This window comes from Macrobrachium rosenbergii, chromosome 13, assembly GCF_040412425.1.
Source record: "Macrobrachium rosenbergii isolate ZJJX-2024 chromosome 13, ASM4041242v1, whole genome shotgun sequence".
NCBI classification, from domain to species: domain Eukaryota; kingdom Metazoa; phylum Arthropoda; class Malacostraca; order Decapoda; family Palaemonidae; genus Macrobrachium; species Macrobrachium rosenbergii.
In genome coordinates this window covers 33,621,089-33,633,912 of record NC_089753.1, presented here as the reverse complement: position 1 = coordinate 33,633,912, position 12,824 = coordinate 33,621,089, and the positions used below count along the sequence as shown (strand labels likewise).

Here is a 12,824-nt window from a genome sequence, read left to right as displayed (position 1 = left end):
TTTCGTTGCAGAGCTGTTTTGGAGGGAGTTAGTAACCCAGACGCTGTGTGTGTGTGTGTGGACAGGATCGACACAATAAATTTTATTCACTCTGGTAAGCAGTGTTGCTGTTTAATATGAATTTTTTCTTGGAAGTGAAATGCATTGACTTAAAATGAATCTGCAGTGTCCTGCGGTGTGAAAGTAATATTTTAAAACATATCATTAACATATTTTGTATCGTTAATGATATTTTTGTATCACTGTGATTGCATGCGCAAAGTTTGACTAGTGTATACATGATATATGCACTTATAGACTGAAAATATAGTAAATGCCTTCTCTCTCTCTCTCTCTCTCTCTCTCTCTCTCTCTCTCTCTCTCTCTCTCTCTCTCTCTCTCTCTCTCTCTTCCTGCAAAATTTGACTATTGCATACATATTGCTGTCATAGACTGAAAATATAGTAAATGCCTTCTCTCTCTCTCTCTCTCTCTCTCTCTCTCTCTCTCTCTCTCTCTCTCTCTCTCCTGCAAAAATTTGACTATTTTATACATATTGCACTCATAGACTGAAAATATAGTAAACTCCTCTCTCTCTCTCTCTCTCTCTCTCTCTCTCTCTCTCTCTCTCTCTCTCTCTCTCTCTCTCTTTCCTGCAAAATTTGACTATTGTATACATATTGCACTCATAGACTGAAAATATAGTAAATGCCTTCTCTCTCTCTCTCTCTCTCTCTCTCTCTCTCTCTCTCTCTCTCTCTCCTTCCTGCAAAATTTGACTATTTTATACATATTGCACTCATAAACTGAAAATATAGTAAATGCATTTAATCTCTCTCTCTCTCTCTCTCTCTCTCTCTCTCTCTCTCTCTCTCTCTCTCTCTCTCTCTCTGTCTCTGTCTCCTTCCTGCTCGTGTTTACAGGAGTTTCAGATATATTTCAGAGGCCGGTAGTAAGGCACAACAAGCTCTCTCCTATTGACTCAATTTCTCAATCCCCAGATGTTGACGCACGCTCTGCCCTCGAGGAGGCGTTCCGGCTAATTGCCTCTGGATGGGATGGGAGCTGTGAAAAGGGAGTCGATCTGAGATCTGCTCAGGTAGGAAAATATTTTCTGCTTGTTTGGGTGCTTAAGGTGACTGTCCAAATGACCGAATGTTTTTGCGTCGGATCTGTTTCTCTTAAGAGCCACTCAAACGCATTTTGATTTCGTCATGCATTTCCGACCCGCTTTTTGGTGTTGTGGGCTTGTCCCGTAGGGCCATGAAGGTGGGCTGTCAAATTATATTGTAATTTATTGAGGCGGTATTTTTTTCTCTGTCATGATATTCCGGAATACTTTATGGATTTTTATCGTTATATCAGAATTCGTTCGCTGATGTTATGGTTCCATTTTAAATTGAAGGGAGACTATTTTTTTTTTAAGCTACTGTTATCGAGTTCCCAAATGTTTTTATCCGTGTTCCTGTTTTCTTGGAACGAAGAACTTCTTCAAAGATTTTACTTTAAATTAGATTTGAGAATTGTAGCGATTCGGTTTTTTATGTATTTTGTTTTATATTTTAAATAAATATTCATAGATATATAGATTTCCATACACGCTCATGTATATGTGTATATATATATATATGTATATATGTATGTATGCATGTATGTATGTATGTGTATGTATATACATACATACATCTATAAAATCATTTATACATATACATACGTATATATACACATATATATTATGTGTGTGTTTGTATACATGTGTTTTATATATATATATATATATATATATATATATATATATATATATATATATATATATATATATATATAGATTTCCTTACACACTCTTTACTGTAACAGCGTTTACTTTTGTAAAACATTATACATTATCCATATATATGTATACGCATATATATATGTTAATTTATATATACATATATAAACAAATATATATATATATATATATATATATATATATATATATATATATATATATATATATTATACACCTGCATACATACATATGTGTGTGTTTGTGGTGTGTGTTTGTATATACATGTTTGTGTATGTATATTATATATATATATATATATATATATATATATATATATATATATATATATATATATATATATATATATATATATATATATATATATATATATATATATATGTGTATATATATATATGTGTGTGTGTGTGTGTGTGTGTGTATATACAGGAACATACATAAATTATAGACGTATATTTATATTTATATATATAATCATATATATATGTATATATATATATATATATATGTATATATATAGATATATATATGCATATATATATATATATATATATATATATATATATATATATATATATATATATATGTGTATATATATATATATATATATATATATATATATATATATATATATATATATATATATATATATATATATATATATATATATATATATATATATATATATATATATATATAATTTATATAAGGACTCTAGCATTGTCTGGGGCAATTCTGGTTGAAATCAACAGCGCTAATGGCGTTTCACAATCTTAAGGATAATATTCTTGAGCCTCATAACTACTTAAATGAAAAATACTTCACAGAAAGGCAGTTATTTATGTCAGAGCGAGATGAATAACTGCCTTTTAGTTAAGCAATGGGAGCTAATACCAGTGGGTGGAAAAAGTCTTCTTTTCAAAAAGACTTCCCTTTTTACTGTAAATCAGATTTTCCTTTTTCACCGTCATGTCAAGACGTTAAAGGTATTGTATTTTCCGTTGAGATCGCGTTCATTTTTTCTTAACTCTAAGTCTTTAAAAATAAATAATTTTTTTTTTTTTTTTTTTTTCGGTTCTGTGATTGCGCCCTAAGATATACTAATTACCGCAAAGGTATCACAAACATTATCAAACATACAGCAGTACACAGACACATACGCAAGTGAATTTTCTTGGGTTTTCTTATACAACAGGAAAAGAACCGGTATTGATATATGACGATTTGAAAACCAAAAAAAAAAAAAAAAAGTAATTAAATCAGAGACCAAACATGTTTTTGCAACACTCTACGGCATTCGTGCACCCGGAGGAGTTTAGCTGCATATCAAGGGTTAACTTGTTAAATATTCTTATTTATTTCTGTGTATTCAGATTTAATTGGCTCGTGAAAATGAATTCAGAACTTAAAAAAAAAAAACGGAAAATTTATCGTGACAGTTTCAAAAGAGTGCCTCTGGTATGAGCTGTGGGGATAAATGCATATTGCTGATGATCTTTCATTTCACTCTGATACTCATGCAAGCCTTCTGGATATGGTATAGTTTGGTTAAGTGATGGTATAGTTTGGTTAAGTGAAATCACAGGAGTGGATAGACAGATATCCTTTTATATGACTCATTTTTAGGAAAGGTTCACTGATTTAGTTCTCAAGTTACTCATTTAGAAGTATTGACGTGGGAGCACTTAAGGAATTTATTTAGCTGATTACTTTAGAAATGCTGATATCATCTTGAGCTTCTTTTGTGAAGACTGCGGCGCACGGTTGAGAGCGTACGCCCCACGTGACATAGAAAAAAAAAAAGTTCGATTCAGAAGTCCTTATGAGAATTCATCAGACATTACAATGAAAGTGGATATGTAGAGAACAGAACTACAATGCAATCTTTAGAATTCACTCTTACACTACAGAATTAGGTGAGTTTCAGAATTAAGCATGTGAGTTAAGACTTGAACTGAAACGTACTTAAATATGACATGAAAATATACGAAATAAGTCACTTTTTTTTTTTTTTTTTTTAGAAAACAACAGGTAAACCAAAGCATTATGCAAAAACGCTTCAGAACATTGAAACAAAGAGGCGCCTGCGACAAGGCATGGCGCCCGGCAAAAAAAAAAAAGTGAACTGAGAAAGAAAGTGGAGCTTTGTACTCACCAAGGGCGACATTTCGTGGGTGTCCGCCGAACGATGGTGATAATTGAGAATGAGGACCGTACTAACGACACTTGATGCAACCATAAACATAATGCAGTTAAAGTAGGTGCCTGCAGAGAATAAGTCTGTCTGTTAGTTTTGCCTTTTGCGTTCTCTTGGATCGTACAGAGATTGTACCCACATCGAGCAGAGCCCCTGGCTGTAGCTTTTAATATATACTAAGTGACAACTGACTCGTACATATCTTTACTTCTAACTGATTCACTTTCTTGGATGACTAGAATACTTAGGGTTCTGAGAACATGATTCTTTCCGTCTTCTAAGACAACTCAAGTGCACCCTACGACTAGTGATGTAGATACTCAATGCACCGTCATACTGTACCATCAATCCTACGCTGTGCATTTTGATCCTATCAACGTGGTGGCCTAAGAGAGGATGGGGAAATCTACAGGTGAGATTAAGTAAAACTGAGTCTTTTAATCTTGGAATTATCTTGTGAAAGTGATGTACTTTAAAGAGACTACTGTGTCATTATTGCACTCCAGCCCAGACCTGGAATTTCCATCGTTCAGTTGCATCTTGCTGTGAAAACGTTAACTGGAAAGTGCCTTTTTGTTGTGGCATTTAACCGCTCCTGATTCGTGAGAAAATTCCAAATTTGTAGAAGGAGTTAAGGCTGCAAATGGTGCCATCAATAGGGAAAATACACATTTATTGTGAACAGCTAAGCAGTCTATAAAATGAAGAGTCAAAACTGTGGTCCTAGGATTTAGAAAAATAGTACAAAAAACAAACAAACTGAAAACTCTGAAGGTCAACTTTTTGATCATTACTTGGGCTATATCTGCTCGATGTGGGGTGAGTTAAGTCTAGACTAAAGAAAACATGCCTGTACTTACTAAAACAACCATGCACTACCACCAATTACGGTTGGAGACCAATGATTGGTGTCGGTGGAGGAGGACTTTGGATTTTGTAGGGTTTTTGAGACGTTTGGTTAGATTAAGAAGTTGGAGGGGCACTGGATGTTATAGAATGGGAAGAGAGAGAGTTGGTTTGGAGGCAACTGGAAGAGAGCTCGGCATATAAAGAATATTCAAGGGAAGTGAGCATGTGCTGGTTACTGTAACACTTTGCTTGCGGAACGGGAAGAATAATACTAAGCATGAAGGAATGTGCGGGAAAGCACTCGCAGGTATTCACGAAGGAAGATGCAGGAAGAAGATGTCAGAACATGATTGATTAGTGTTTTCAGCTGGAAATCAGAGAAGCTAGGAAACAATAAATAAGGGTGCCGAATAAGCACGCGTTTCACAGAACTGAACAGTGGTGAGTATCACCAGATGGAAAAGCATTAAATGATGAGGGACAGTTATATCTGATAGAAGCCTTGGGAGAGCACCACATTGGTGAGAGTTTGGGGAACTGTGGGTAGTCTGGGGTTTTTAGGTCACTGGATGAGGTGGTGTTGGTGGTGGAACATGGCATGAATGATTTCCAAAGCCTTCTGCTAAGTCAGGCGTTGAGTTTTTTCCTCCGTATTTTTCAAAAGAGTTTCAGGGCCTGAAATAGAACTATTCAGTCTTCGGTCTTGGAATGTGCTGCAATGATAGAAAGAGCAAATATAAGGGCGTGAGAAATGCATCAATCTCGAAGGTCATTTGATTTAGTTTAGTGTGAGATCTCTGGAAAAGAAGAGTGGGGACCAAAAAATCGGAAAGCTTTTGTAAGCACTTTCCAGACGAACTGCGAATGCAGACATTGAAGGAATGTGTGTCGGTTTATGAAATAGCCGCTCGGTAAACTCAAGCATGAAAACTGGAAAGGAAAGGAAGGTAGAATGTATGTGAACAGATAGTTAGTTATGGGTATCGGAAAAATTAGTCTCAAATATGGAAAGTTATGTTTCTTGGACAAACTGAAAGACGGTAGTTATGGTGTGTGAACATGATACCATGATACTGGAAAGGAGGAGACATGTTGAAAGAAAGTAGAATTCCTTTTCTCATAGAGTACCAAAGATTGTTTGAAAACAATTTCAAAAAACGTAAGACAGTTTAAAAACCCTTCATGAATCAGGAAATTTCAGTAATGCTAAAAGGTCAAGGTTGCCAGGAGAAATGAGAGGTGTTTGAAATACAGTAGAACGTGGATGGCCTTGAATATGGATGTATCTGGAGCCGAAAAAGACATGGTATTAAAAAGACTAGAGTGATGATTAAGAGCTCACGTAGCAAAGGCCAGAAGTCATGTGAATGTGAAATTGTATGGGTAATGAAAGTTTTTGTTGCTAAATAAAGGGAAGTGTAGTGTTTTTTATGGGTTTTTTTTACGTGAAAAGGACATCCTATGAACACTTGTGCTCGAAACAAACATTGAACCTTCGAGGATGTTCAAGAGAGCCCAGGAAACAAAAATTGAAACTTCGAGGATGATCAAGAGAGCTCGGGAAACAAGCATTGAAACTTCGAGGGTGATCAAGAGAGCTCGGGAAACAAACATTGAACCCTTCGAGGATGATAAAGAGTGCTCAGGAAACAAAAATTGAACCTTCGAGGATGATCAGGAGAGCTCAGGAAACAAAAATTGAACCTTCGAGGGATGATCAAGAGAGCTTAGGAAACAAAAATTAAACCTTCGAGGATGATCAAGAGAGCTCAGAAACAAACATTGAACCTTCGAGGATGATCAAGAGAGCTCAGGAAACAAACATTGAACCTTCGAGGATGATCAAGAGAGCTTAGGGAACAAAAATTGAAACCTCGAGGATGATAAAGTGCTCGGGAAACAAACATTGAACCTTCGAGGATGATCAAGAGAGCTCAGGAAACAAAAATTGAACCTTCGAGGATGATCAAGAGAGCTCGGGAAACAAACCTTGAACCTTCGAGGATGATAAAAGTGCTCAGGAGATGAAAGGAGAGCTCGGGAAACAAAATTGAATCTTCGAGGATGATCAAGAGAGCTCGGGAAACAAACCTTGAACCTTCGAGGATGATCAGGAGAGCTCGGGAGATGATCAGGAGAGCTCGGGAAACAAAAATTGAACCTTCGAGGATGATCAAGAGAGCTCGGGAAACAAGCATTGAACCTTCGAGGATGATCAAGAGAGCTCAGGAAACAAACATTGAAACTTCGAGGATGATCAAGAGAGCTTAGGAAACAAAAATTGAAACTTCGAGGATGATCAAGAGAGCTCGAGAAACAAACATTGAACCTTCGAGGATGATCAAGAGAGCTCAGGAACCAAACATTGAACCTTCGAGAATGATTATGAGAGCTCAGAAACTTGCAAAGGAAACTTTTGAGTTCGACCAGTTTGAGTAAGTGTCGTCTCGCAGAATAACACACAAAAATATTTTGGCAAAGAAACCAAGTTTAGTCAAAACAATGAAAGCAAAATGTGATTCATAAGCAAGGATTAAAAGCACCAATAGAATGAAAGCATTATATATTGTTTTGAGAGCACCCCTGAGAATCGTTCTCATGTTGGAGGTAACAAAATTTCGATTGGGAAAACTACGACTACAGACAGTTGCTTTGCAGCAAACCTCAGAGGGTGGTCAGAGCAGCTTGTACCGAAAAGTTTTGATAAGGTAAAGATGTAACAAGGCATGTGTTGGAAACCTAATTTCAGGCCAGGAGACTCAATTTGGAAATCTTAGACGAATTTGAGGACAAATGCGATGAGAAACTCGAATTGTTCCTTGGAAATCACAGTGTAACGAAATGAGATAAATGTAAGTCGTGCTGATAGATGGAGTGGAAAGAACTGGATTTGTAATGGAAAAGGAATAATTGTATATGTTTTTTTTGAGATGCTAATAGATACTGATACAAATTTCACTTATGGATGATGAAGGAATGAAAATTGCGTGTAAGAAACGTGACTATTGGTAGAAGAGTATTTTTTTGTATATGCAGAAAGCAACTGTAGTTTAGAAAAGTTAGGCAGGAATTCCTTACGACTAGGACTCGTCAGAGCATGCTGAACGACAGTGAATTATCCCGTGTCGAAATTCTAATTCAGAATGAAGTAATGTGTACTAGGGGTGAAAGTAGAGATGGACATTTCCCCAGTTATACAGATTTTTTTTGCTTCGATCAGAGAGAGTAGCGAAAATTTCAGGCATAACGGTGATCATAGTCATTGATGGAGAAACACTGGGAAGAAAGCATAGCTAAGATTTCAAAGACATTCCCACTGAAGATGAAGATGGGGGGAATTTTGAAAAGACAGTGATACTGTTTTTGATAAGGACACTGTGTGGTTGTCTGAGTGTTTTGGATGTCGGAATCCATGTACCTAAGACGGAACAGTCAACAGAGATATCAAGTGGAACCTACGCTATTTGCGTAGATGTGCATGTATTGCTTAGAATTACGAAGAATTGAAATGTAGCCAGAAAATTTTGGTAGGGTGAATACTCATACTTACTTGCATAGCCATGGTCATCGTTCAATTATGGAAGATGGGACTGATATGAAAAGATAAGATCATGTTTTTGAAAATGTGCAAGGGCCGAGAGATCTGCTCTTGTCCGAGAGGTAAAAGTAGACAAATTTTGGGCTGGGATGGCAGCACATTGGCTTCGGTAACGAAAGCAATTAGTACAAGTACTTACTGAAAGAGATAAAAGAATACAAGCAAGCAAAGCTGGTCATTATGATGATAGTGCAGGTTAGTAGGCTGATGAGAGCACGGGGTGAGGTTCATGAGAGTGTGAACACAATTTCTGAGTCGAGAGGAACGCTGGATGGGTAGGTTCTTAGGATTTGCTTTTCTTCTCATCGGAGATACCAGGCACAGGAGGGCATGTCGGGTATCGAAGTATTTGCTCGGGGGGTGGGGAGAAAATAAGATTGCCGAGGCGGAAGAGGCGATGGAGGAATTGAGGAGAGCTCATGCTTTTTTTTCTACCACTACTGGAGAAGAATTACGGATAGTTCTTTCTTCTGGGTGGGGAGGGTGGAGGTGGATTGTGGTGGGGGCTGGTGGTGGGGAGAAAGGAAAAAGGGGTTAAATGATTCTAGATCATTTGCTTGTGTTAAGGCTTCTAGATGTGTTATACTAGCTCCAACATCTACTAGAAGCAAGATTGAAAAGATAACTATTCAAAAATACACTTTTCTCTTAGCTACAAATTACTGTCTTACAGAATATATATATATGATGTCAAGCATGCATTATATCTGATTAATGTTAAAACTATTTCAAAAATGTATGAAGGGCGAATGATCATTAACTGTACCACCGGTAAGGAATATGCAAAATCATCATTTCAACTGTTACCATCAGCATATACGTAAAAGGGGGAAGTATATATATATACAAATACTATATATATATATATATATATATATATATATATATATATATATATATATATATATATATACAAATATATATATACAAAGTATATATAAGCATATATATGTATATATACATATATATAATATTAAACACCGATAAAAAGGTAAGATGCCCCAGAGATAATTGCAAGTTTTAATTTGACAGTGAGGGAAATGAATAACCTTTATATATTCCCACGTATGAGTGCCTTCATACATTATACAAAATTGTTTTTTTCTTCCTCTTTTGCATACCACACCGTCATTTTGTACTGGGTGTGGAATACAAAACGTTTCATTTAAAATGGGATTCCCATTTGAAGTTGAGTATGTTTTAATAGTTTATTTACAAGTTTGGCTAACCTGTACATTTCTGTTTTGAGGTTTGGGATTAGTTTCTTCAGTTAATGGAGATTTGTGAATATAAATATACATTTTTTTTTTTCGTGATTCCTTGACTCTGAGGGATCTTACGGAATTATAAATACGTTTATATATTCTTTATATGAGCTTAGTCCATCAATACTTGGATGTCGAGGGAGAGAGGAGAGTTGATATTTGCCCAAATTAGTGAGAAAGCGATCTTTTGTCTGTTTTCCATTTTTTTTTTAAAAAGCATGGTTACGTCCAATGGGAAAAATGTTTAGAATGGGGAAAATTAAAAATAGCCTTTCTTAGCATAGTGTGTTTTTTTTTTTTCCTTCGGTTATCAGGACCTTTGGGTGAGTTTAGGTTTTTAGTTGGTGTTGTTAGATGTGTTGTTTTAAGAGAGGTTATACATTGTATGAGGTTATATATTGTATGATTAGAGGTATGATGAAGCTGAAAAAAGATAGAATTTGAATTAGTTAGTTCAATATTTAGACACAGTATTAATTAGATGATTTGTGATTTATATTATATATATCACACGAAATGCGACATTCAAGTATATAGTTTAGAGAGCCTTGGATTAGCATTTCTTAAAATTTTCCCTGGAGCTGAAAAATAGAGTATTAATGGTTTGTTATAGTTTGGGTTGACACTGCCGAAAACAGCCTCATTAATTGTTGATTAGGGACTTTCAAAAAGTACATGCAATAGGGCGAAAAGAAGCGGTCTCAAGTGTGCAAAACCCGAGTCTCTGCGACGTCGACCTTCAGGACTTTCTAATTGCAAGAACTATCAATCAACAAAAGTTAAAACAGATGGACTGACGCTGCGGTCGCAAAGCGCGTGACGCTGAATCAGGTCGACTGACCGACGCAGACTTGGGTTCTCCACACTTGATAGGTTGCATGAGAGAAGAGTGAGGCCAGATTCCCATTTCTGTCTTCTGATTGGCTGGCCAAATAAATACTATATAGCTCTATATACTATCACGGCCGGGGCGAACACGGAAAACCTTTCATGTACTATTTGTTATTGTACAGGTATATCGTCTCGAGATGTGCAACGAAATCATGTCTCGTGTTTCTTATGTACACACAAAAAAAAAAAAAGAATGTAGCGAGAGAACGAAAGCGGCAGATATATTCTCTAACTCTATTACCGAGAGAGATGAGAGGTTTGGAGAAAATGTCGGGCTTTGAGAAAGAGAGGAAATTGAAGACAAAAAATGAAGAACTGAGTTGCATTTTGCTTAGGAGAGGAACAAAATGCTGCCTTAGATTCTGGTTGGTCAGTTTTTGTTGTTTTCAGAGTTAATCAACACAGATTAGTATCATTACTTTTTTTTTTTTATTGATATTTATGAAAGAATGATTGTCCCAGTAGGTAAGGTAGCTGATAATGGTAAAACATCAAGTTTTCCAATTTCGCGGAGTGTAACTTAGGGGAAGGGTACTTGTCGATGTATTTTTGGTTTTGTTGCTGTTGATTTTCCCTATTCGTGTTTCCTATAATGTGCTTACATTATGTATGTATGTATGTATGTATGTATATATATATATATATATATATATATATATATATATATATATATATATATATATATATATATATATATATATATATATATATATATATATATATATATATATATATATATATATATATATATATATATATATATATATATATATATATATATATATATATGTATATATATATATATAATGTAAAATATATAGTGTATATGTGTTTTGTGATGAAAAAAAGGCTATTTGTCTAGAATCACCTTCAGGCGGCTCAAAGAATTTTAAGTTCTTTTGGAGTCAAAGAAAAACCATATTGTGCTCAGTTCTGGAGCTCAGGACATCGTGTGATCCGTCCTTCAAAACACTTCTTTCTTTCACCAATGCAAGAGTTCCCTCCCGCCGTCTTCGAAGTACTGATTAAGTGCGATCGTTCTGCAAGTTCCGCCCACGCTATGGGTGGGCGTCACAACCGCCAAGTGATTGATGTCGATTTCTGCCGTCAAAAATGAGAGTTTTGGTATATGCGAATGGTAAACTTCCTTCTTTTTAAAGCATCTTTGGATCGCATCATCGTCTTGCACTCAAGTCGTACAGCTGGGGTGATTGTGAGCGGAAACTCTCATGCAGGTGTTCACCCGTGAATGCATTTGTTTGCTGCTGTGCACACTTGCGATCAAACAAGTGTGCGCACAGGTGAACAGGGGCGGGGGAATGGGCACATGTGTTTGGGTATGAATGTGGAAGTATGGGTACATGTTTCATAGGTGTTCTAGCAGACAAGCTCACATGCATCCGCGCAGGGATAAACAAGCTCGCATATGTTGGTATGCATTTGCACGTGTGTATAAATGTATATGTGTCTTTCCGTATGTCATGTGTGTTTGTGTTCAGCTCAAGGTTTCAGATTTGAATGTACTGCTTGTAGTCGACTATATTTCATAAGCCAGAATGTTGACTTATATTTCTTCATGCTGCATAACTCTGGAATGTGAACCGACTGCATTTATAAATGAAATATTCTAGGAAATGATGTAATTTTGAAGTTTAAATTTGAATTTTTTCTCTTTTAAAGTGATTGAGAATTTGTGGCATTGATGTGAGTATTACAGTAGATATAAGAGTACTGTGTATGTATATGTTTCTTGCCTAGTTTTGTTGTCATGCACATGCTATGTTGTGTATATGAATGTGTGTGTGTGTATGAGTAGTAACATTCATACAGTCAAGTTTTCTACAAAAGTTTCATGTCTAGAATATAAAGAATTTCACTGTGAAATGTTCGTGTTTTCAGCATGAACTAAACGAAACCAGACTTGTTTTAAAAAGTGTTTTTTTTTGTGTCATGTTGGCTGTCCTAAAGAAGTTAAGATGTTCGTTTTTTTCTGTTCCTTTTCCTAAGTTTTTTTTTTTAACCTCGTGAGATTCCCTGATATAATTGTGCTCATGTTACTTGCTGTTTATTTGCTGTTGAATTGATTTTTGGTTTTAAACCTATTTTCGCTTCAGTTATAGCCAGCTTGTCTCTCATGGGATTATATTATTTTTTTTAAACCATCTGTATTGCAAGTCCAGTATGTTTAACACCGAATTTTATAAATTCATTCTCTTATTCTGGGAAGGAAAAATCTTAGATATATTTATAATTAGA

At 35.6% G+C, this 12,824-nt stretch overlaps 1 protein-coding gene and 1 long non-coding RNA gene across 27 annotated transcripts in view; one reads left to right on the top strand and one right to left on the bottom strand.

The window, feature by feature from the left end:
* The window catches only part of LOC136845133 (neuronal acetylcholine receptor subunit alpha-7-like), a 514,118-nt gene that overhangs the window by 63,921 nt on the left and 437,373 nt on the right, over window positions 1-12,824 (bottom strand). For all 26 annotated transcript variants that reach the window (XM_067115030.1, XM_067115042.1, XM_067115028.1 and 23 more), the window contains one exon: window positions 3,924-4,033. In XM_067115030.1, the coding sequence (XP_066971131.1) occupies window positions 3,924-4,033 (110 nt within the window). The remainder of the gene's footprint in view (window positions 1-3,923; window positions 4,034-12,824) is intronic.
* The window catches only part of LOC136845137 (uncharacterized), a 582,337-nt gene that overhangs the window by 247,477 nt on the left and 322,036 nt on the right, over window positions 1-12,824 (top strand). The window contains exon 2 of the long non-coding RNA XR_010855086.1: window positions 981-1,078. This is a non-coding gene — a long non-coding RNA (uncharacterized lncRNA). The remainder of the gene's footprint in view (window positions 1-980; window positions 1,079-12,824) is intronic.